The 26700-nt window shown below is 35.1% G+C and overlaps 1 protein-coding gene across 7 annotated transcripts in view; it reads right to left on the minus strand.

Annotated features, from left to right (window-relative positions):
- CUL2 (cullin 2) overlaps positions 1 to 26700 on the minus strand; it is a 157420-nt gene that overhangs the window by 49420 nt on the left and 81300 nt on the right. For 6 of the 7 annotated variants that reach the window (XM_049626973.1, XM_049626974.1, XM_049626971.1 and 3 more), the window contains 4 exons: positions 21826 to 21928; positions 17995 to 18089; positions 10438 to 10543; positions 4260 to 4342 (listed from right to left, as the gene is read on the minus strand). In XM_049626973.1, coding sequence (XP_049482930.1) covers positions 4260 to 4342; positions 10438 to 10543; positions 17995 to 18089; positions 21826 to 21928 — 387 coding nt within the window. The remainder of the gene's footprint in view (positions 1 to 4259; positions 4343 to 10437; positions 10544 to 17994; positions 18090 to 21825; positions 21929 to 26700) is intronic. The other variant, XM_049626976.1, reaches the window with a different exon arrangement.

A 26700-nucleotide genomic window follows, 5' to 3' on the forward strand; every position in this document is an offset into this window, starting at 1 on the left:
CTGTTTGGGATTTTCTCTCTCCTTCTTTCTCTGCCCCTCCCCTGCTCATGCTCTCTCTCTCTTTCTCTCAAAATAAATAAACTTAAAAAAAAGGAGCTATAAAGTTAAAATTTTTTTCTCATTTGTCACTTAAACTCTTGTCTTTGTTTCTGATTATGCAAGAGAAAGGATACTAAAGTCATGATTGTTTTGCTGCTGAATGATAATGTCAGAATAAATAAAAACTTTTCCAATTCAACAAACATTAAGCATAGAGACTTATTTCAGATTGCAATCTGCCAAATGATTCTCTTAGGGAAAAAGAAATCTGCCATATAAATGTTAAGGCAGCAATTCTGATCCTAGGAATCCATAAACCTTCTAAAACGTACATAAAGTTTTGTGTGCATATGCATATTGAGTATTTTTATGTGAGGAGGCTCTAAAGCTTTCATCATCTTCCTAAAGGAATATAAAGTTTCCACAAAAAATAAATATAACCACTGTACTTAAATAAACAAATATTTAAGTACAAACTATTCTCAGTAGTTACTTATGAAGAGAAGAAAGTTACAGCTAAAAGGAAGAAAACAGGGATATTCACATATTATGTGCCATTTAAACTTAAAAAAATTTTTTTTAATTTTGAAATAATTACAGATTCACAGGAAGCTGCAAACATAACAAAAGCAGTCCTGGACATGTTCACCCAATTTTCTCCAATGGTAACATCTTACATAACTATGGCACAATGTCAAAATCAGGAAATCAACATTGATACAACCTATAGACCTTATTCAGATTTTTCCAGCTTTAACACATAATCATTTGTGTATATTTGTATTTATGTAATTCTATGAAATTTTATCACATACCTAGATTCATGTTACTACCACCATGTTCAAAATATACATCTACTGTATCACCATAAAGCAACTCCCTCATACTTATAGCCTCATACCAACCACTAATCTATTCTAATTTCTAAGAATATATTATTAGGTATTCGTAATACTTCTATAAATTCCCCCAATGCATGTACATATGTGTGTGTAATACTATATGCAGTATTTATACGTATGTAGATATATACATATGCACATCCATATAAACAAATGTACACACAATCTTAAATGCATAGAGAATTTTTTCAGAGATTACTTTAAATCCTTAATAGTGATTTGCTTTAAATAACAGTATTGAAGGTATTAGGGGAAAAATGAAGGCCTTCTAATTTTTTTTTTAACTTTCTATATATTTTTAATTGTGTACAATCAACATATTTTATAATTTTTTTGTAGAACAATACTTTTAAATATCCCTTGTGTAAACTTTTCACTGGCCAGATTTAAGAAACCATTAGTTCACAGTAATTTTTTTTTTTTTAATGTTTATTTTTGAGACACAGAGAGACAGAGCATGAACGGGGGAGGGTCAGAGAGAGAGGGAGACTCAGAATCTGAAACAGGCTCCAGGCTCTGAGCTGTCAGCACAGAGCCCTACGTGGGGCTCGAACTCACGGACCGTGAGATCATGACCTGAGCCGAAGTCGGATGCTTAACCGACTGAGCCACCCAGGCACCCCTATTCTTTAGACACTTGTAGAAAATTCCTAGGAACGCAGGGGTGATTACAGGAAAGGAAACTAAATAAGCTGATAGGAAATCAAATTTGTAATATGCTCTGCTAAACTTTAAGTTTAGTGGAGCTCTTTCCAAAAAGAAGTTGTAGGTACATATAATAAAATACCTCTCTGTTAGCCTTAAATCCTAATTCTCATTCTGCCATGTACTAGTTATGTGACCTGAGTAAGGTGATTGCCTTCGCAAGCCTCATTTTCCCCATTTGTAAATGAGTCTATGATAATATTCACCTTCACATCCTGTTCAGACAAGTTTATCAATGGGGAAATACTTAACACAGCCACTTGTCCATGTAACGGAAGTTATATCTGGCCATATTATTTCAAAGAACAATGGGTAAAGCAACATAGTGGAAACAATACTAAACAATACTAACAATACTAAAGCAACATAGTAGAAAGACCCAAATTGGAAGTTTCTAGGCATGGACTTTCTTTCCTTAGCTATATCAAATTCAAGAAGTCGTTTCTCTCTATTGAAAGTTCAAATTATTTACTTATAAATAAAACTGCCTCCTTAAGATCATACAAAGTACTATGTGTGAAAATACTAGAATACTCAAAGCACTATAAAACTCAAATGTATATAAAAGCTAAAATATTGGAACTGGGAATGAAAGAAATATTCTGTGAATAAAAAAACAGGCTTAATGGATATAGAGTTGGTAAGTTGGAGACAGGAGCTGAAGAGAAAAAAAAAAAAGAAAATAGGGGCTGGAGTCAAATTAGTCTTCTTAGAGTGCCACCACTGATGTCTTCATTTGTAAAATGGAAATGGAAATAGTACCAACATCCCAGCGTGGTGAGGATTAATGGGATAATGCCAGTAAAGCTTTTAGAACACTTCTTGGCACATAGCTCCCATATTTATTATTTGTTGTCGTTACTATTTACTGATTTATTATTTATTATTTTAGAGAGCAAGACAGGGCGCAAGCAGGGGAGATGAGCAGAAAGAGAGAGAGAATCCTAAGCAGGCTCCATGCTCACTACAGAGCCTGATGCAGGGCTTGATCCCATGACCCTGGGCTCATGACCTGAGCCAAAATCAAGAGTCAGACACTCAACCAACTGAGCCACCCACGTGCCCCATTATTGTTATTATTATTATGCCTTAGCTTACTTAGCTGTAAAAGGTGGGATAACACCGACCTAATAGAGTACACATGAAAAATAAATGAGGTATTAGTAGGGCATGTCAAATAATACTTTAATGGAAGCTGATTATAACAACAAAACTAAGAACAGTTGGCCTAATATCTCTAACCAAATAATCTATGCATCTTTTCCAGAATATCATATACTTGCATTATTTTTCTTATACAGTTAGAAAATTTCTTAAAATCTTCCATCAAATTCATTTTTAACAAGCTAACAATCACACTTAAGAAAATTTACTAGGTTGGGACAAACATATTAAAAGAGACATTTCAAAAAACTAACATTCAGAAAATTTTAACAATATTTTCAATAAACTATTTCAATGTAAAATAACTGAATTCCAAGTTAAGAAAAAAGTTAATATTTAATAGAAAAATAAATTATGTTAGAACCTATAAATATTGTTGGGAGTATTCTTTTAATTATTGTTTAGTAGAGAAAAGAGAAGAAAAAAATTGTTCCACCCTACTGCTTTAGTATTGCCTTTTCTCTCCTCACTACCTTTAGAAAAAATGGAATAATTAAAAGGGAAGCGACAGGTTTTTAAAACCAAGTTATTAATTGCTACCATCTACTTTCTACTTAGCATTAACAATAAATTTTAAAATATTCCATTACCCTTTTTCGTGGCTTTATGTTTTTCTTTAGTTTTTTGTTTTTAAGTCCCTTATTTCCCAGTAGGAGCTCACAGAAAGAACAATGCTTTCCTTTTTTTTCCCTCACATAAAAAACTCCATATATGGGTATTCTTTAGAGAAAGCATTTTCAGATGGAGTGGCCGTTATCACGTTGCAATTCACTGGTCTAGATAATTCCTACAATATCAGTTCCAATAACCTGATATTTATTATATACACATCTGTATGAGTGACTTTTAGTGCTTTAGGTTCCCCAAAGCTGAAGCCTAGTAAGAATCTTTTAGGCCAGAATGGATGCAAGGATGTTCTATTCTGGACTCCACGGGAAAACTTACTTTGTCTCCAATTCTATTCACAAAGCAATTAGGTAAAGTCCAAAACACTGGGTCCTGAGTAAAATGAGAAGCCATTTTCCCATAAACTAACCTCACATTAATAGGCAAGTTACTGATTTAACACTGGGGCTAAGAGGTAACCAACTACCTAGAAAAATCTGTTTTCTTGAATAGGTAGGTTACCCTCATCAGGATTTAAACTGACAGAACATGTTCAAACAATTCAGCACTGCCCTGGAAAATCCAAGAGGGTACCAGGCTTGCAAAAACAAATTATAGGTCACTTCCTTCAGGGATTTATTTATTTATTAAGTATATTGGACCAAAGACCTGCCAAAAAAAATTATGAAACAATTTAAAACATTGCCATTTAGATGGAAAATGAGGCTCGTTTAAGTAACACATGGCCTATGTCTAGTCAACACCCATGCAACAGTACACTATTTGAAACCATTTCAAACAGCAAATTAGAATTGACTCAAGAAGATAAGTATCAGTACTCACTTTTTTATTTCTCGGAGCAGCATTCGGATAAGGATGGTCTGAAGTGGTTCAACCATCAATTTCCTCCACATATCCAATGCTAGCTGCCAGGAAAAATAAAAATTATCAAGGCTGAACTACTTTTAACATTTGTTAAAATGTTAAAAGACTCTTCAAAGCAAACATACTCTTTCAAGTATTTATAACCAAACTTTCAAAATTCAAATGAAAACTGAATATACATAAAAAATAAATTTCTAAGTTATTTATTTTTTTGAAAGAGAACGCACGCAAAAGAGAGGGCAAGCAGGATAGGGGCAGAGGAAGAGGGAAAAAGAATCCTAAGCAGACCCCACACTCAGCACAGAGCCTGAGGCGGGGCTTAATTCCACAACCTAGAGAACCTGACCTCAGCCAAAATCAAGAGTTCGATGCTTAACCAACTGAGCCACCCAGGCGCTGCTAAATTTCTAATTTAAAATGAAAATGACTACCACATCAGACTTGTACAAGAAACAGAATTAAGGTTTTATCATTAACTGAAAGTCTTAAAGACATAATTGATTAGATTTTTATGAAGCAGAATTTATTGAATGTTAAATGCCCAGTATTATGGAAAGGCTAAGACTAATAGAAATAAAGGAATTATGTTAAAGTGATTTAGCTGTTGGCTGATTTTGAAATTACAAAACCTCTCATACAAACATAAAAGGAAGGTCAACTAAAAGAATAATAAAATAAAACATTCCTGTACTCACCACTCAGTTTAAGAAACACAACTTCCACATTACCATTGTACCACATATCCTCCTACTTTCCCCTCAAAGGTTACAACCACCTTGAAATTTGTGTTAAATCATTCCCTTGCTTTATAGTTCTACCAAATGTCTACATGTCCCTATAATATTTTTCTTGTCTTAAGTCCAGTATAGTCAACACACAGTGTTCTATTAGTTTCAGGTGTACAATATAATGATTCAACAATTCTATACATTACTCAGTACTCATCAAGGTAAGTGTACTCAATCTCCTTCACCTATTTCACCCAGCCCCCACCCACATCCTCTCTGGTAACCAGTTCTCTGTAGTTAGGAGCCTGTTTCTTGGCTTCTTTTTTCTTTCCCCATTTGTTTTGTTTCTTAAATTTCACTTATGAGTGAAATCATATGGTATTTGTCTTTGTCTTATTTCATTTAACATTATACCCTCTAGATCCATCCATGTTGTTGCAAATGACAAGATTTCATTTTTTATGGCTGAGTAGTATTCCACCATGTGTGTGTGTATGTGTGTGTGTGCGTGTACCAATTCTTAACCATTCATCTATATCGGTGGACACTAGGGCTATTTCCATAATTAGGCTACTGTAAATAATGCTGCATATACATAGGGGTGCATAGATCTTTTTGAATCTGTGTTTTCATTTTCTTTGGATAAATACCCAGCAGTGGAATTACTGGATCATATTTCTATTCTTAATTTTTTGAGGAATTAAAATTAAATTACAAATTTTTAATTTTAACCACTGTTTTCTTCAGTGGTTGCACCAATTTACATTCCCACCAACAGTGCTTGGGAATTTCCTTTTCTCTACATGCTCACCAACATTCACTCTATCTTGTCTTTTTGATACTAGCCATTCTGACTGGTGTAAGGTGATTTCTCATTGTGGTTTTGATTTTTTCATTTCCCTGATAGTGATTTGAGAATCTCTTCACGTGGCTGTTGGCCATTTGTATGTCTTCTTTGGAAAAAGGTCTATTCAGGTCCTCTGTCCATTTTTTAATTGAATTGTTTTTTTCGGTACTAAGTTGTATAAGTTCTTTATGTATTCTGGATATTAACCCTTATTAGATATGTCATTTGCAAATATTTTCTCCCATTCACTAGGTTGGCTTTTTGTTTTGTTGATGGTCTCCTTTGCTGTGCAAAAGCTTTTTATTTTGGTATAGTCCCAATAGTTTCTTACTCCTTTTGTTTCCCTTGCCTGAAGGAAACATCTACAAATATGTTGCTAAGGCCGCTGTCCAAGATTTTACTGCCTGTTTTTTCTTTTATGAATGTTATTGTTTCAGGTCTCACATTTAGATCTTTAACTCACTTTGAGTTTATTTTTGTGTATGGTGTAAGAAAGTGGTTGTTTCATTCATTTGCATATAGCTGTCCAGTTTTCACAACACTATTTACTGAAAAGACTCTTTTCTCCACTGTATATTCGAGCCTCCTTTGTCATAAATTAATTGACCACAGAAGTGTGGGTTTGTATGCATGGGCTTTTTATCCTATTCCATTGATCTATGTGTATTTATGTGTCAGTACCATACAGTTTTGATTACTACAGCTTTGCAACATAGTTTGAAATTAGGGATTGTGATACAGTTTTGTTCTTCCTCAAGATTGTTTTGGCTATTTGAGGTCTTCTGTGGTTCCATACAAATTTTAGGATTATCAGTTCTAGTTCTGTGAAAAGTGTTATTGATATTTTGTTAGGGATTACAGTCAATCTGTAGATTGTTTTGGTAACTCCTTGGTTTTTCGTTTTTTGTTACGTTTCTTTATTTTTGAAAGACAGAGAGAGACACAGCACGAGCAGGGGAGGGACAGAAAAAGAGAGAGACACAGAATCCGAAGCAGGCTCCAGGCTCTGAGTTGTCAGCGCAGAGCCTGACGCGGGCCTCAAACCCATAAACCATGAGATCATGACCTAAGCCGAAGTCATACACTTAACCGACTGAGCCACTCAGGTGCTCTTAACTCCTTTTGGTTTTAACTGGCATCTTCTTGAGTGAGGCTGGGCATCTTTTTATATTTTTATTGTATGTCTTAGTTTTTTTTCTGTGAAATGCCCATTCATCCTTTTTGCCCATTATTCTATTAATATTTATCTTGTTTTCAATAAAAACTAGGAGTTCTTAAATACTGTAGAAATTAATCCCTTGACATACATACTGCAATTTGTCATAGTTTTGTGACTTAACTTTTGAGTTCTTTTAAAAGTGTTTAGTAAAAATACATTATATTTTAATGTCTCCATTTTATCAATCTTTTCCTTTATTGTTTGTATTTTTCATGTCTTTTAAGAACTTCCCTAGCCTAATGTCAGGGATATGTGTGCTCTTATATTGCCTTCTAAAAGTTTTCAAGTTTTGCCTTCCAGATTTAAAATCCAATATATTTTTCCCATAGAGAGTACAAATTATTTCAGTATCAAAAATTGACTGCTCCTCTGTTTCCAACTTAATTGCATCTATACAGCTATTAGTCTGGTTTTAGCCTCTATTCTGTTTCCCTGGGGTAACTTTATTCTGATCAATTGGTAATTCCGTTTCAAATAAGTAAAAGCATCTGCCTTCCCAGAAGGAACATTCTTCAAGTTTCCCCTTATTTTTATATTTTTAAATAGCACCAACAGGGAAAAAAGAAAGTGATACAAAAGAAAATGTGATCTTATAGCTGTGGTGGGAGAGAAAACTAAAGCCTTTTGAAAGCAAGCTGGTGGTGCTATCAAAATTCAGGATGCTTTGACTTCCAGGTACCAACTCTACGACAATTTCTGCTCATGTACAAAGAGATGTATACTTAAATGTTAACTCTCTGAGTGTGAGGTTTGTGTCTATTTTGTTCACTACTGAATTCCTAGCATATAGAAAAGTGCCTGGCACACAAATGGGTTTAAAAAATACTTAATAAATGAACAAATGAACAATGATATTCACAGTGGTATTTTCAACAAGAACTGTAAACTAAGGAGAATAGTCTAATAAATGATAAATAAATTATTTTATATCCCTATTATAGAATACTGAGCTCTCACAAAAATAAACTTATATGAAAAGAACACCTCACGTGGATGGAACTAGAGGGTATTATGCTAAGCGAAATTAGAGAAAGACAAATATCATATGACTTCACTCATATGAGGACTTTAAGATACAAAACAGATGAACATAAGGGAAGGGAAACAAAAATAATATAAAAACAGGGAGGGGGGCAAAAACATAAGAAACTCATAAATATGGAGAACAAACAGAGGGTTACTGGAGGGGGGATGGGCTAAATGAGTTAGGGACGTTAAGGAATCTACTCCTGAAATCATTGTTGCACTATATGCTAACTAACTTGGATGTAAATTAAAACAATAAATGAACAACAACAACAAAAAAGAACACTTAGACACATTAACCAAAAAACAAAACAAAACAAGCAAGAAATACAAGTTCCAAGATATATGGTGTGATATCATTATGGTATATATGCTATGATTCCATTAACATTTAAAATTAAACTGTATGTATAAATATTTACATGCAAATGTGCAGGTAAAATTCAGAAAAGACAAAAACCAAATGGTTTATGGTGATTTCCTCTGGGAGAAGGAGTGAGCTTGACAACGCTGGTGATAAGGGACCATCATTAAAATATTCTTATAATCCTACTAACTAAAGCAACTACTGTTAAGATTTTGTTATTTCCCACTAATCCATTACTCTGCATCCTTTTTCCCCCTGCAGTTTTATTCCTATTAAACATACAATGTGTCCACATTTTTTCATAAAATATTTTCCCCTTTATTAAAGTTTCTATGAAGTATTTTCTATTACTAATTCATCTCTTTGCCTTTATAACAAAAGCATATTGTATATATTCTTCTATGTATGATTTTTTTACTATTGGATATTGGACATTTGGATTGTCTACCCATTAGTCACCCTTACTAACAATGATTACAAGGAATACTCTTAAACATTTAAACTTTTTTTTCCCATATTTATCATTTTCACAGTGCAGATTACTAGACATGGGATTACCTAATTAACAAATATTAAACATTTTAAAGTCTACTGAAAGACGATGACAAATTTCTTTCTAAAAGGATTATTCTAGTAAAACTTTCCTCATGCTGCATCTTAGCTGTTTATTTCTTTCATTAACACCCATCACAATTTAACATTAATTTCTGTACTTATTTGGCACTGCTTCCCATGAGGACAGGGAACTTCTGTCTGTTTACCATTGTATCCCCAGTGTCTGGTTAGTCAACAAATAACGTAGTACGTGAAATAAACAAACATTGTACTAGAGTATTTCTTTCACAATGAATATATGCTTTATGTAATTCCCACATTTAAATTTGCACTGTGCCTCAAGAATCTGAATGAATTACTTGACCTGCACACTTAATTGTTTCACTCTGGATTTAATTACTTTTTAAAGTTAAAATAAATTTGTCATGGGACACCTGGATAGCTCAGTCGATTGAACGTCTGACTCTTGATATGGGTGCAGGTCATGATCCCGGGGTTGTAAAATAAAGCCCCACATCAGGCTCTGTGCTGAGTGTGGAGCCTGCTTAAGGTTTTCTTTCTTCCTTCCTTCCTTCCATCCTTCCTTCCTTCCTTCCTTCCTTCCTTCCTTCCTTCCTTTCCTCCCTCCCTCCCTCCCTCCTTCCCTTTCTCTCTCTCTCCTCTCTTTCTTTCTCTCTCTCCCTCCCTTCCTCTCTCTCCTTCCCTCCCTCTCTCTCTCCCCCCTCTCTCTCTGCCCCTCTGCCACCCGTGCATGCACACACACATGCTGCCTCTCTCTCAAAATAAACTTAAAAAATAATTTCTTATATCCATAAATCTGTATTTCCTCTCAAGTCCATGACCTTTCCACTTTTTAACTGCAAGAGTCTCAACATTTTTAAAATGCATTTTATGAGCTTTTTTCATAGTGGAACTATTAACCTTGTCATTTATTCATCCATCATTAATCTAATTATTAAAATAATACTAATCACATCTCTTCTGTTCTCATCTATGTGAAGATTCTTAGGAAATCACTGCAGTGTTTTATTAACATTTAGGATGTCTCAAATCTTGACAATTTTGGGGGTGCCTGGGTGGCTCAGTCAGTTAAGTGTCTGACTCTTGATTTCAGTCTAAGTTGTGATCTCCTGGTTCATGGGTTTGAGCCTCATGTCAAGCTCTGCACTGACAGCACAGAGCCTGCTGTGAGAGCTTTCAGATTCTCTCTCTTCCTCTCTCTCTGCCCCTCCCTTGCTCGTTCTCTCTCAAAAATAAATAAACTTAAAAAAAAAATTTCGACAATTTTAAGGTAGTCAACACAGTGTCCTTGAAAAAAGGACAGTGAATGAAATTACCTCAATATATATATAAAAACACTCCTATGCTTGCCAGTCATTTAAAGAATTTCCTACCTCTCCTATTTCCATAAGTGGTTCATTCATATCTACACCACCGTAGCCATACTGAAGGTCAGCTTCTGTCAATTTATTCTTTTTAATAAACTGGGTGTTGAGATACCTGAAAAACAAATATAATATTATTATTAAAGTAAGTAGGAAAACAAATAACTGTTAAAATCAGTAGTAAAACAAATAACTTGCAACTTTAAAACAATAATTTTGGGTTATAAATCAACTATAAAATAGTTTGGTAATATATCAAATTAATTACGCAGAAATTAGAAATATAATTAAAAAGGAACAAAAGTATTAGCCAAACTTTCTCTGCAAGGCCTTAAGAGCCAAAATATATGACCTCTAGAGTGGGGGAAAAAACCCTATCACCCCAGTTTCACTTCAAAAAAACTCAAGGGTAGGGGCGCCTGGTGGCTCAGTCAGTTAAGCATCTGACTTTGGCTCATGCCATGATCTCGCAGTTCGTGAGCTCGAGCCCCACATCGAGCCCCACATCGGGGCTCTGTGCTGACAGCTCAGAGCCTGGAGCCTGCTTCAAATTCTGTGACTCCCTCTCTCTCTCCGCCCCTCCCCTGCCCACGTGCGCAGTCTCTCTCTCTCTCTCAAAAATAAACATTAAAAAAATTTTTTTTAAAACTCAAGGATTTGGTCTAAAACTTTTCAGTACTCATATAGCCCAATAACTCCTCCCTAAGGGGCTTCTATAATCCTTCTACCATCTAATTAACTCATTCCCAGATTCTCTTGGTAAGTTCACTTTGTAAAGAACTAAACAAAAAAAAATGCTTAAAAAATAAAAATCCAGGTAGTCATTCAACTTATATTTCATCACCAGGAAAAGATGTAATTAAACAACAACAAAAAGAGATCATGATCAGTAGACAGAAAATGAAATAGACTGTTACAGACAGTAGAAAGTATGGGCAAAACTGACAAAGGTAAAATCACTTTGTCTACCACAGGACAATAGCTTTATAATGTTTCAACATATTCTAAGACAAGTAACTAAGAATTACTGAAATGAATAGAGTTCTTTAAAGTAAATAAAATATGTAGAAAGGGCTCAAAACATTCTAGTACTGGGGTACCTGGGTGGTTCAGTCGGTTGAGCATCCGACTTAGGCTCAGGTCATGATCTCACAGCTCGTGAGTTCGAGCCCTGCGTTGGTCTCTGTGCTGACAGCTCGGAGCCTGGAGCCTGGAGCCTGCTTCGGATTCTGTGTCTCCCTCTCTCTGCCCCTAACCCACTGGCATTCTGCCTCTGTCTCTCTCAAAAATAAATAAATATTAAAAAAAATTTTAAAAAGAAACATTCTAGTACTCACTTTTCACAATCCTAGATTTCACTATAATGCCTTTGATACATATATTTTTAACATTTATTTATTTTTGAGAGATAGATACAGCACAAGCAGGGAAGGGACAGACAGACAGGGAGACACAGAATCTGAAACAGGCTCCAGGCTCTGAGCTGTCAGCACAGAGCCCGAGGTACGGCCCAAACTCACAAATCACAAGATAAAGACTTGAGCCAAAGTTGGACTCAACCAACTGAGCCACCCAAGCGCCCCTCACTACAATGCCTTTAATGCTTACTTACCACCTGAAAGGTTCTGTCATGTGTATATAGTTAAAGACATATAAATACTTAGGCAATAACCACAAAATCTTTATATTAAAACGCACACTTTCTAATGTTTGTTGCATCAAAATGAAAAGTCCACTTTACGTGTGCAGACAACTAAAACTGAAAACAAAGGCAACAAAAATTTCAACTGTGTTATTTTACCACCAACTCTAGGAGATGATGCAAAATACAATTCTTGAAAGTACAACTCCAAAGCTGTATAGACACAACCATGTACACAAGTTGCACTCCCACACTAATTTCAAGCCTCTAGACTCCAAGGCTTAAAACCTTGGTACTTTGTTTGATACTTTAGTCTCCGCTACCCATATGTGCAATGTCCTAATATATTTTTCCTGCAAAATGTCATTTCATCCTTCCTTCTATTCTCACTACGATCCTCATAATTTTATGCTTCCAATTGAAGAAAGGGAAATAGGACTGACAGAGACAGAAGTAAGAGATAGAGAAAGAATGGCTTTTTTTTTTTTTTTTTTTTTTTTTACCTGAAATAGAAGATTTGGGATATCTGGCCTGAAATGAAGATATATAAATTGGAGAGATATTTTAACCTCTGGCCTCTCATTCAGGTGTCAGCTCAAACACATTTCTCTCAGGCCTGATCTGATCCCAATCCAAATGAACTTTAATTCGCCACTTCACTCCCACTGAAGTGACTATACACAACTGTTTTATATTCTTCATGGTACTTACTACTGTGTGAAATAATCCAATTCTGTTATTTGTTTACTTGCTTTGTACATCTGTCACCTCTCTAGATTATAACAACTACAAAGCAAGGACCTGGCTCACACACAGCATCCAGAACCAGTGGCAGGTAAATATGAAGTCCTCAAAAAATATTTCCTTGATGAATTACTGAATAAATAAATGGTAACATTCCAGACAGCAGGAATAACAAAAGCTAATATTAGAACACAAACTTGGAAAAGCAGCCTGGAGCCAGATCATAAAAGCCATGAATGCCAGGAAATACAAGTAATCACTAACATTTATAGAGCTTATGTTACATGTCAGGCATACCCCTAAGCATTTTATACAGCTGAATACTATCAGGTACATACATGTGGTACTATTATGATCCTCCTTTTATATGTAAGAAAATTGCAGCTTAGAGAGCTTAAGGAACTTGCCAACAGTCAATGTGCTAGTAAGTGGAAGAGCTGGCACAGAAACTCATGAGTTCTCCCTTTCTCATTCAACAAATATTGACTGAGTGTGAACTCTATGTCAGGTACAATGCCAGGCACTAGGGACAGAAAGATGAAAAACAAAAATGTGGTCTTTCCACACAGAGTTTACACATCTGGGAGAATATACAAATATGAACAAATACAATATTTCAACTGTGACACATGCTCCCTGAGTGGAGGGACTTAATTACCATATCTTTACCATTTCTATGTGCCTTCCTATATGAATCCTTTGCTCCCAACCAGTTTCTTTTTTGGTCTGTGGTACCACCACGGCGATCCCAGTAAAAGATTAGAAACACTTCTCTCTCATTCTTCCATTCTACTCTTTTAATCAGCCGGTCCTCATCTCCTCCTAAACTATTCATTATTCTCTCCCATTACTTTCCTTCTCTCTTCCAATGTCTCTTGTTAATTCTCTGCTTGGATCATGTGCAACACTCTCATGTGCAACACTCTCATGACTGGTCTCTTTTTTCTGTTTTGCCATCTCCAATTCATCTAAAAATTCCACTTTCAGGATGTCACTAACCCATTCAGAATCCTAAGTAGCTCCCTTATACCTATAGAGTAAACTTCTTAGCATAGTGGTTTGTTAACTCTGAAGAACTAGCTGCTAGACCTGCAGAAGTCTGGAATCACTAATCTGTTTCAATGATCTGTATGTATATTCTTGAGCCAGTATACTGGTTTAGTGGAGCTTTATGTTTCCATTCTGACAGGACAAGTCACTATTCTCTTTACCTCATGGAATAAAACTTTAACTTCCATTAATTGTAGCTTTCTCATTCCAGATTTCTACCCTTAATGTTAAATTTAAGCTTGACAAGACAAGCTTTTAAAATAATTTAAAGATGTAACTTAAAATGTAAATAGTGTAAGTTTTCATTTTGATATGGATACCTTTTTTTTAAGTTTATTTATTTTGAGAGAGAGAGAGAGAGAGAGAGAGAGAACAAACATACACAAGCAGGGGAGGGGCAGAAAGACAGGAAGAGAGAGAATCCCAAGCAGGCTCCACACTGCCAGCCATGGCCCAAACCCATGAACTGAACCCATGAATCATGAGATCATGACCTGGGCTGAAATCAAGACCTGGACTTTTAGCTTAAAAGACTGAGCCACCCAGGCACCCCGACATGGATACAATTCTTAACTGGAATATTTTACAGTCAATTTTATTAATGACACATTTGTTTTTAAAGACATATGTTCTAAGAAATTATAAAAGAAAATAGGTCCCAATAATTTCTTAAAGGCAATACCTGATTGTTCTTCTCATGTATGATGCAATAGTTTTTATAATTTTTATGTTTTTATAATTTATTTTACCTACAAAGTGCTTAATAAGTATCCTTCACTTTTCTGGAGTATTAGCACTGACACAATTAAAAATAGTACTTGCCAATAATGAACAGCCTAAAGTAACTCTGAAGCCTCAGAGAAACCAAGCATTTCAATCTATCATAGGAAATTGCATTACAAAAATTGTTCTCATGCTAATACCTACTGGATTTCAAAAGTCGTTAATACTCCAAGGGCCAGCAGGGTCTAAAGAGCTATGTAGTACTGGGAAAGGCAGGCAGGAGTATCAGCATTTTCCTTATAGTCAGAATCCTTAAATTACCTATATTAATGCATATCCATCTTAGAAATCAATCAGGATAAACAAGAGGGTAGAAATTACTTCATAAAAATATTTAAAAACACTTTTGAAACAAAATTGAATTCTTCCTTTATATTTCTCTACAAATATATCCTTACAGACTATGATTAAAAATGATAGCTAGCCTGGATAACCTCACTACCCTACAATTAAAAACTATCATTAAGCAGTTTTCATGTAATTACTGCCAACTATATCCTCTATAAAAAGGATCTTACCACCTATTCTACCAATATAATTAAATAAATGATGGTCAGCCACATGATGCCAGCATCACAGAGGTCAAATACAATTCTCTGTATGTGAATCCCATTAGCCATTAGTTCTAAGTCTTTGCTATAGATAGTGGAAAGTTACTACATGATTTTAGAGAGTGATCAAATTTGCATGTTAAAAAAAATATGAGTTTAGTAAATAGGATAAATTAGCAATCAAAGGTTGGAAGACTGGTTATAGGGACTTTATCATTAATAGTCCAGGTGAGAAATGATAAACAGCTTGAACTATAATAGCAATGCAAAGGAAATAATGAATTTAAGAGACATTTGGAGGATGTGACCAGTAGAGATCAGGGAGAAAGGACAACCCTAAGTGAAGGAAGAGTAACTGAGACTTTCGGCATTTATGCCTGGGTGTACAGTATTACTACCAATTAAAAATAGTAATACTGGGGACAGTATACTGGGGACAGTATATAAAAGATTACATGCTCAGTTTTGAAATCTGCAATACTACAATGTACCCACAGAATAACCTGGAGGTATAGACGGGTTAGGTAAAAATACTCCTCTGAAACCTAAGACCACCCGGGATATACAAATATTTTGGTGGTTAGTAATATGTAAGTTGTAGCTAAAACCAGAAGTAATTGAGATCATCCTAGAAAGAATGCAAAGTATAAGATAAAAGATGAGAAAAAATCTACCTAAATGACTAAAAGAGTGAATCTAGGATGAGACGAAGGTAGAATGAAGAAGTTGAATGGGTTTAATGTGACCAATCTGGGTTGGTATTAGCACAAATTTTTTTCCACTGAATGACCTTGAGCAAAATCATTTAACCTCTCTGAGTCTAGTCTCTTCAGCTGCAAATTTGGCAATATCAACTACCTCACATGGTTTATATACACACACATTTGTGTATATACAATATATATTTAATAAAAGTTCACTAATATTACCAATTTTTTATTAATATTACCATTAATTTAAATTACCAAATTAATTTTGGTAAACAGAGATGCAGATATAGGAGAACCTAGAAATCTAAGAAAAAATAGAAAAACAACTTAAATCTTTACCAAAATGTCTCAGCTCAAGAGGTATCCCACTGCACACAGCATACTGCACTGGCATATAGTCTTAAATACTCTCTCATGTTATCTATATACCAGTGGCCCAAGCTTCTCAGCAATAGCAAAGCATGCATGTGCTCTCACTTTCATCCTCAAAATTCCTGTAATTCTCCTAATTTAGCTAGGGAATTCTTAAAGTTCTATTTATGCCTATCTCACTTTGGTGGATGAGGAAAAAAAAAAAAAACATGAAATGTCAAGATGTTTAATGTATGGCAAACACTGTTTTATAAAAGCCAAAGCCACAGTAAATCTTGTGCCTGTCAGCAATTGCTGGCTTCTGATTTTATTACACTTGGCTCTTCTAAGAAGATATAAAAGCTAATGGCTGTTGAAATAAGTTCCAGTTTCTAACAGAAGCAACTTACAGTAAGTAAACTCCAGTGTTGTTATAAAAGCCTACAGGAATATGAACCAGTGACAAAGGACAAACACGCCAAGCAAGAGAACCAAGCCCTGGCCTCAGTGTGCTACTCCAGCAATGCAGAGTGTAACTGTACAGATGATGTTTTGAGAATCAGCTTCACTCCTCGGCTTCTCCCCAATGAAAAACTAAGGCAGGGGTCCATCTCAGCCCATGCCACAATGCAGATGCCAAAATTATCACTGCCTCATCAGAGGCCACAACAATTTCAAGAGCAGACACCCTAATTCCAAGGGTGAAAGGCCTAGGTTACTTAATGCCACTATTCCTTATTTATCCAACATTCTTCAATAAATAGGTCTCTGCTTCATGTACCCAGAAATTTATTTCCATCGTCTATGTGAATAGGTTAGAGAGGATCAGTGTGGACTACCATAGGAACATGCAGGAATGACAGTTAACACAAAAGATCTACGCAGGAGACTAGGTAGAGCAAGGACGAGGGAAGTTCAGAGAGGAGAATGTGGAAAAACACAACAGGATTACTCATTCAGAGGGGCGCCTAGGTGGTTCAGTCGGTTAAGTGTCTGAATTCAGTTCAGGTCATGATCTCACAGTTTCTGAGTTCCAGCCCTGTGTCAGGTTCTGTGCTGACAGCTTGGAGCCTAGAGCCTGCTTATGATTCTGTCTCCTTCTCTCTCTCTGCCCCTTCAGTGCTCGCACTCTCTCTCTCAAAAATAAACATTAAAAAAAAAAAAAAAGAATTAGTTCTAGAAAAGACTGGCTTCTAGAAAAGCCATCTAGATAGATATGACAGCATCAAGAAAGACAAAAATGTGAGAGACCATAGGGCATTAACACACTGTAGGTAATTCAATATGCCTATAGGATAGGGTAGAACTTCAAGAGAAAAACTGCTGAGTGCTTTGACAAAGAAGTGTTTCCACAAAACATAAAATACTGAATCCTAGAGTCCAAAAAGAGCATACTGGCAGGGAACACAGGCTTGGATTTACTCTGCTAAGCTTCATCCAAGCTGAAGTTCCACTTTGGAACTCTTGTCAAGATTTAGCACATAGAACTACAGAATTAAATACAGTTTTAGTTTTCAGAGAATAACTTTCCACACACTGCCTGGCTCCCATATTCCCCCATGACCCAGACTACATTTTCCCCATAGCAGACACAGTCCATATAGCAGGGAACACTTTAGCTCTGTTTATTTCTATGGGTAAGAGGTGATTCAAAAACCAAAAACCAAAACTCCTTCAATTACTGAATGCAGGCAATACTATTTATAGATTGTCAAGAGTTTCAAGGCATACTTACCTATACAAGCAGTCCATATAGTCTGCACCTTTGCTATACTCCTCCCAATACCTATGATACATAACAAGTACTTGCTCTTCAGACTCCAGAACTCTCTATATAAAGAAGAAATATACTTTTACTTGGAAAGCACTAATTATTTTCATTTGTAAGGTATGAAATTTATCAAAAATTAATGTTCTAAAATGACATAATTCTATTGTAAATTACATTTACAAATTACATTCTAATTTAACTACTTTTAAGAACACTGAAATGATCAGAAAAAAATGTGCCTTAGATATGAAAATAAAGCATACATACTAAAGAGTAAACTGTTTCACTCTCTAAAGGGACAAAATGTAATGGTGTGAAGCTGTCTTCGGGCTAGAATATTTTATTAAGATCAGTTTATTTTTTTTTATTTTTTATTAAAAAAAATTTTTTTTAATGTTTATTTATTTTTGACAGAGAGAGAGAGCATGAGGGGCAGAGAGAGAGGGGGAAGACAGAGCATGCATAAGGGGCAGAGAGAGAGGGAGACACAGAATCAGAAGCAGGCTCCAGGCTCTGAGCTGTCAGCACAGAGCCCGACACGGGGCTCAAACTCACAGACTGCGAGATCATGACTTGAGCCAAAGTCAGATGCTCAACAGACTGAGCCACCCAGGCGCCCCTAAGATCAGTTTAAAGTAGGATGTAATTCTACTGCCATGTATCTGTGTACTTCCTCAAATCCCTCACTTTTGATCATCCTGCTAGTTACATAAGTATATTATCACTCTGAATTATTCACTTATGTAAATAAGACTACTTATGAAAATTAACACCTTTTCTATATTCCCCAAATAAGCTGTTTTATATTTACTTAGTAGAAATCTATTATTTTTTGAAAAATGAAAATGAAACATTTAGTGTGAGGTCTAATTTTTAAAATAAATCTATTCTAACAGTAAAACTAGACTGAAATGATGTTCAAAAGATCTTAGGTTCTTTTATCTCAGTTCTTTTATTAACTGTCCATATGACTTTAAGTCGACCTCAATTTCCATCTAATTAATTCTCTGATAAAATACTATGCTTTTAAACTTGGGATTTTAATAATTAAGGCTCAAGAGACACAAATAACCTATAAATAGTATTTTTTGCCTATCATATTAATAAATTAATTAAAAATAGCAACTGCTATTAATAATGCTAGAGAAAAGAGCACCCATAGGAACTGATACTGCTGGCTGAATAAATATAAGAACAATTTGTTACTGTAGGTCAAAACAATAAAAAATGTTCATGACCTATGACTCAATAATTCTATGTCTAGGAATTCATCCTATAAAAAACTCAGCTGCACAAAAATAATTTAGCTACAAGGATATTCACAGAAGCACTGTTTATAAAAACAAATTACATAAATTGGAAATAATCCATATGCCCAGCAGTATGAGAATATTTAAACAAATCATAGTACCTCCACACAATGAAAACTTTTACATCATTGCCAGGATTATAAAAGTTCATTTAATGACAAGAAAGAGACTTACATTATTATTAAAATCAAAAAGCAGATTATAGCTAAGCAAAATTAGTCAGAGAAAGACAAATACATATGACTTCACTTGTATGAGGACTTTAAGATACAAAACAGATGAACATAAGACAAGAAAAGCAAAAATAATAAAAAAACAGGGGGACAAAACATACGAGACTCTTAAATATAGAGAACAAACAGGGTTGCTGGAGGTGTTGTGGGAGGGGAGATGGGCTAAATGGGTAAGGGGCACTAAGGAATCTACTCCTGAAATCACTGTTGCACTATATGTTAACTAACTTGGATGTAAATTAAAAACTAAATAACTAGGAAAAAACCTGTATATGACTCAGTTTTCTAATAAAAAAATAAAGCAAAAGTATGCAAAAGACAAATATCAAGTTTTATATATATATATTAATATACGCCAAAATAGATGTAGTTAATTCTGGAGGCATGAGTGATGTTTGGGTGATGATTTTCCTGTTTTTGCTTACCAGAATGTTCTAAATTATCTAAAACGGCAATGTAATGCTTTAGTAATTTAAAAAGTTCCCTCCCCCAACAAATCAAATTTTCTTCTCACAGGTAAAACTGCTTCTAATCTGTTGATTATGTTAATAATTTACTTTGTCATCAATAAATTAGCCAACTTCTTTTTTGTCACAGGATCTGAGAAAACATATGGTGTATAATTATATAAGTAATCTAAACTTTCCTAAAATTATTTCACAGTATCATTTTTAAATGCAATTATACCACTATTAATTTTGAAGTTTTTTTTAATGTTTATTTATTTATTTTGAGAGAGAAAGCAAGGGAGGGGCAGAGAGAGAGGGAGAGAGAATCCCACGGAAGCTCCGTGCTGACAGCCCCATTCAGGGCTCGATCCCATGAACAGTGAGATCATGACCTGGGCCGAAACCAAGAGTCGGATGCTTCAACAACTGAGCCACCCAGGTGCCCCTCCTAGCTTTAATAATTGTACCACTGCTATGCAAGACGTTAACCTTAAGAAAACTGGTAAAAAGGATACATGAATTCTGTATTATTTTTGCAACTTTTCTGTAAGTCTGAAAAGTATTTCAAAATAAAACATTTAAAGAAATGCAAACTATGCTAATATATAAAAGTACAAAATTGATAAATGCCTCATACAGGTAACAATCATGGTATAACCAAAGTTCACTAGATTATCATAGCAGAACTTCAAAACTTCACATACTAAACATTTTAAGAATAATTTAAAGTATGTTATTAAAATTGCTTTTATCAACTAACAAATGTACATATTAGAACACTAAAATGTATCTGCCATATATAATAAAAAGTAGAGCATTACCTTTAAAGGTTTTAAGGGAAACATCAAACAATCAATTATGCTCTGGGGTTATCACCACTTTAAAACATAACTGCACCTAGCCATGCCCAAGGTCAGACACCTTATTATATAGTGTTGTTTTATCTCCATTTTAAAGATAAAGAAACGGGGCGCCTAGGTGGTTCAGTTAGTTAAGCATCAAACTCTTGATATTGGCTCAGGTCATGATCTCATGGTTTGTGAGACTGAGCTCTGAGTTGGGGTCTACGCTGACAGCTTGGAGCTGCTTAGGATTCTCTATCTCTGCCCCTCCCCCTGCTCACATGCTCTCTCTCCCTCTCTCTCTCAAAATAAACTTTAAAGAGAAAAAAAACAAAGAAATTTCAATCCACAAGGTAGATTAAGTGAGTTGCCCATGGTCACATGGCTAATAAAAGGTAAAGTCCAGTTTATAGCCCCAACATGGAAATTCTTTTGTTCATACAAAGATCAAATCTGTGATGTTGCCCTTGTACATATGACATTACTAACTAAAGTAACTGGTCACAAGGACAGTCTCTATCATGCTTTTTAATTTATCATTTCCCTTTTTAGTTTTAGGCTTTTGTAAGACTTTATGTAGGATATGAAGAGGCAGCTAAAAGGTTGAAAATAATAGAGATTTACCAAGAGGTGGGAAGAATAAGAGAAAATTTGGTTCTAGTAAACACCATCCAGAGGACATAGAAGCAAATTTTAAAGTTGAGCAAACCTTGATTTGAAACCCCACTCTTTCAGTTACTAATTATACAATCTTGAATAACTAAACCTGATATCCTTTGGAGAATCTAATAACGTAATGCTTAACTCATAGATCTTAAATATATATAATCAGAAAAATGTTATTTAGGAAACAAAGCAAATAACCTTAATCTGATATAAATTCTGCACTGGAAAACAGTAAACTAGTCAAGTGACTACCCAGGTACAAACATATTTATATCATGTATGTATCACTCCTTACCTTGTGCAAATGCCGTACGTGATTTTCCAAAAAAATCTTAGTTTCTGTATAAAGTCTTTCTCCAAGGGGTTCAGGATAGGCCACACATAAAGCATAGATATCTCTAGTTAAGTTGTTAAGGTTTGCATATTCATTAGCGATATTATTTTAAAACAAAAGATTTAACTCAAGTTTGCCATTAAAAAGTGAAATATTTCAAGCAATTTAGGATTCTACAGATATAGAAAGAGTAAAATACATAGCCATGCTTACTTTAAAAAGCACTGAGTTATTCATTTACTCATTCGACAAATATTTCTTGAGAATTATTAGACAGCATTGTAAGGAAAATGGTTCTTCTCTAAGAGGTTAAAATTCAGAGTGGGTTCTGGGAAATCAAGTTACCCAGAAACCTACAAAATAAAGTTTATGTAAGAATGGACATAAGCATAATATCAACAAAAGGCTATAGAATATCATAAGAAGTAGATATGTATAAGCAATTCTGAGAAACAAAAGTTACAAAAATTACTAATGTGACACATTTTCCTACATCATAGTACTCATCAAAATACACTGCAACCGATACACTATCCTTCAGCATTTATTCCATTAGAAGAATTGTAATATGAATAGTAATATTAATCAATTAAGTTTTTGAATACCAACTAAGTACCCTGCTAGGTATCACAAATGGTAGATATATACTGTAGCAGAGTTTTTAATCCTGAGACAGAGGAAATGGGATCTGAATGAGACTTTAGCTTTACTAGCCAGTGATCTTGACCAAGTCTCTTAACCTTTCTGCACTGTCATTTCCTCATCTCTAAGGTAAGGGTAACAAACCGTCTCTTGATATCTCTTACAGAATCTTTGTAAAAACCAAATAAACTCATCAATGTTAACATGCTCCATAAACTGCGTTACTGACCAGATGGTTAAGATAAAGAACACATGAAGCAATCTGGGAACAGCCTAACTGGAGATGCAGATAAAAACTGAAAATAAGGTTAATTATTTGGGATGGATTCAATTATTTAATATGCTTTTCTTACATTATAAGTAAAATTAATATAGTTAAAATAAGGATCTGGAAATATGGCAAAATAAAAATTATAGAGGTAGAGGGGACCTGGCTGTGACTCTTGATCTCAGGGTTGTGAGTTCAAGCCCCACATTGTGTGTAGATTAGTACTAAAAACAAAAAACAAAAAAACCTTAAAAAAAAATTCCATTATTAAAAAAATACAGAGGTAGGATGCAGGTTCTTCCTCTTCTATAGCCCCATAACATTTTACATATTCTTCTTATACAGAATTTATTTTTATATAATAGAAATTATTTATACCTTTTCCATCCGCACTAGCCTGTTCTTAATTATCTCTGTATTCCCAGCCTCAAGGCACAATTCCTGGCACATTATAGGCATTTATTAAACACTTGGTGATGGAAGGAAGATAGGGAATCAGTATCACATGCTCTGCCTATTTACCTAGTAGCCTTACTCCAGAAAGAATAAGCAGCCCTCTCCACATGAGGTCACTGACAGGTAGACTTTGGTCAGACTTTCCCAGGTTCCTTCTAAATCCTTTTATTTTTAATTACAATTAGTAATTGATAAAATATTTTCATGTATATATGTACATATTTCTTCGGTATGCTATTATACTAAACATAAACAAAAAATGTTTACAGCAAAAAAGAGAAGCAAAAATATCCATATAGTGCAATACTGCTGCACCAGATTTTTTTGTAGAAAAAAGTACAGTATGAAACAAACTATTACAATTTTATTTTTTTATTTTTGTTTTAATGTTTATTTATTTTTGAGAGAGAAGGGACAGAGTGTGAGCAGGCAGCACAGAGCCCCACGTGGGGCTTGAACTCATGAACCATGAGATCATGACCTGAGCTGAAGTCAACACTTAACCAACTCAGCCACCCAGGCACCCCTTACGATTATTTTAAATCAACTTAGATACAATGAAAATTTAAAAAATAGAAGATTAAATATAATAGTATATAAGAACTACTTACCAACAGCAACAAAAACATATTAACCTATATTACAAAAAAAGTAGAAATTTTAACATGCATCGCCTAAGAAAGAATTTAGAAATTTATTTCTATATAAATTTATTTCTATATAAATATAGAAATTTATACCTAAATTTGTAAAAATTTAGAAATTTTACAGAAAATTGATAGTAGTGTGGGGAGAGAAGAAGAAGAAAGGTATAAATACAGAAGAAAGCTGCCCTAAAATAATGTATTAGATGAGCTTCTGGATCCAGCTCGGAGTCCCTCTAGGTTTGTTATAAATTCCGTGGGGAAAAAAAGAAGTCCTAGTTCACTACATAATTTAAATCTCTAATAGTTTTGTGGTTTTTTACCATAGAGATTTATATTCAGTCTCAATTAGTTATCTCAATCTTACCCTAGTAAAATCAGATATAAAAGTGTTGTCAGAATTAAACGTATTAGAAGTGAGGAGAGGGGCGCCTGGGCAGCTCAGTCAGTTAAGTGTCCGACTTCAGCTCAGGTCATGATCTCATGGTTTGTGGGTTTGAGCCCCACATGGGGCTTTGGGCTGACAGCTTGGAGCCTGGAGCCTGGAGCCTGGAGCCTGGAGCCTGCTTTGGGTTCTGTGCCTCCCTCTCTCTGCCCCTCCCCAACTTGTGCTCTGTCTCTCTCTAGGTCTCTCAAAAATAAATAAATGTAAAAAAAAAAAAAAAATTAAAAAAAAAAAAAGTGAGGAGAGTGGTTACTTCTAGTGACTGAGGGGGTAAGAAAGGGTGCTCTGGGATGCTAGGAGTGTTCTATTTATTGGGTCCATGGGTATGTTTATGTTATGAAAATTCACCTGTGCATTAATGAGTCAGTGTATACTACACTTAAATTTAAATTTAATTTTTTAAAAAAGACTAAATTTAGCCAGGATCCAGATCAACAATTCTTTTAGCAGAGATATGGTATATTTAAGATCTTTTAAGTTCTGAATACCTACTTCAAGAAATTTCATCCATATTTGCTCTCTTCTTCCTGAAGCCATATATACACTTAATTCTAGAATACACAACTTACTTGATACTGAAAAATTAACATGATTCAATACCTTAATTTCAGCATGATATGCTAATTATGTGCCCAAATGGTTTCTATCACCAAAATTAGTATCTCAATTTATCCACCACATGTACATGTAAACAAAATTGATTAAAAGGACTTTCCACTTAGGGTAAAAGGATCTGTGCAGGGCAGGAAATACATGGAAACTATTTCAACCCATATACAGGACTTATATACTGTTTGACATCTTCAGTGAGAATGTACTTTTGCATTTTTCTTTTTTTTTTTTTTTTAATGGTATCTGTGCTTTTTGGGTTTGTACTTTTTTTAAATTTTTAAATGTTTATTTATTTTTAAGAGAGAAAGACAGCTTGAGTGAAGGAGGGGCAGAAAGAGGGAGACACAGAATCTGAAGCAGGCTCCGGGCTCCAAGCTGTCACCACAGAGCCCAACGTGGGGCTCAAACCCACAAACCACAAGATCACAACCTGAGCTGAAGTTGGATGCTTAACTGACTGAGCCACCCAGGTAATCCCTACTCTTGTATTTCTTTTTAATGGCGTCCACCTTGATAAATCTTTTAATTGGTTATCTCATCATAGTTTGGGGTCTCAGTTAACCACTGTATCATGTCACTTAACTGTCTAAAATATATTCCTAAATGTTATTTTTCTCTAACCTACTGAAATATCTAACCACCCTGAAAATGTTTAGGCCTTAGGAAGAGCACCCAACTCTCTACCACTCAATTGTGATTTGGTTATAGACAAGGCACTTTTAAAAGACAAAAAAATGGGAAATAACTGGAGGTCAGATTTAAACATTGTCTTTTCCAAAGTTCTGTTCCTCAAGTTACTCCTTAGTAATCCAGGATATAAAAATCCCTCTATTATGAACTTTCCACTTATAAATTCACACCGTCAAAAAACAAAACTGTAGGGGTGCCTGGGTGACTCAGTCAGTTAAGTATCTGACTCCTTTTTTTTTTTTTTTTTTAATCTTTGAGAGAGAGAGAAAGATTGAGAGAGAGAGAGAGACAGAGAGAGAGAGAGAGACAGAGAGAGAGAGAACAAGAGTGGGGAAGGGCAGAGATAGACAGGGAGACAGAGAATCCCAAGCAGGCTCCATGCTGTCAGTGCAGAGCCGGACTTGGGGCTTGAACCCACCAACTGCAAGATTCCAACCTGAGCCAAAATCAAGAGTCAGTCGGCTTCTGACTCTTGATACTGCCTCAGGTCGTGATTTCACAGGTGAGATCAAGCCCTGGGAAGGTCTCTGCACTGAGCATGCAGCCTGCCTGGGATTCTCTCTCCCTCTCTCTCAGCCCCTCCCCAGTTCAAATGTGTGCATATGCATGCGCATACTCTCTCTCAAATAAATAAACATTAATTTTTAAAAAAAAAAAAAGCACACAACTGTTCCAGAGGAAAAGTTCTGAACGCTGCTACAACCAAAAGACAGTGCTGACCAGCAGCAAAACTATTTTAGTTCATTTTCTCTATTAAAAGGTGCTTCCTATGCTTGGGTTTAATTTTGAATTTTAACACTATTAATTCTGTTGTGCCGTGGGTCAAAAACAATGAGTTCTACAATGGGAATGAAAGTAAAGATCATCCAAAGCAGCAAGACACACACCATCAACCATTTTCTAAGAAAGAAGGAACACTGTATTATTACTTTTGGGGTCTTGACACTGGGCTGCAAAATCCACCTTCCTTTACTCTGCCTCTCCTTCCCCTCAACTATCACTATCCCTGTCTTGTCTCTTTCTGTCTGGGCTCTTGCCTCCACTTCCCCCACCCCACGGCCCTCATCCTGTGTGTCCTG

Source organism: Panthera uncia, chromosome B4 (genome assembly GCF_023721935.1).
Source record: "Panthera uncia isolate 11264 chromosome B4, Puncia_PCG_1.0, whole genome shotgun sequence".
Lineage (NCBI taxonomy): Eukaryota > Metazoa > Chordata > Mammalia > Carnivora > Felidae > Panthera > Panthera uncia.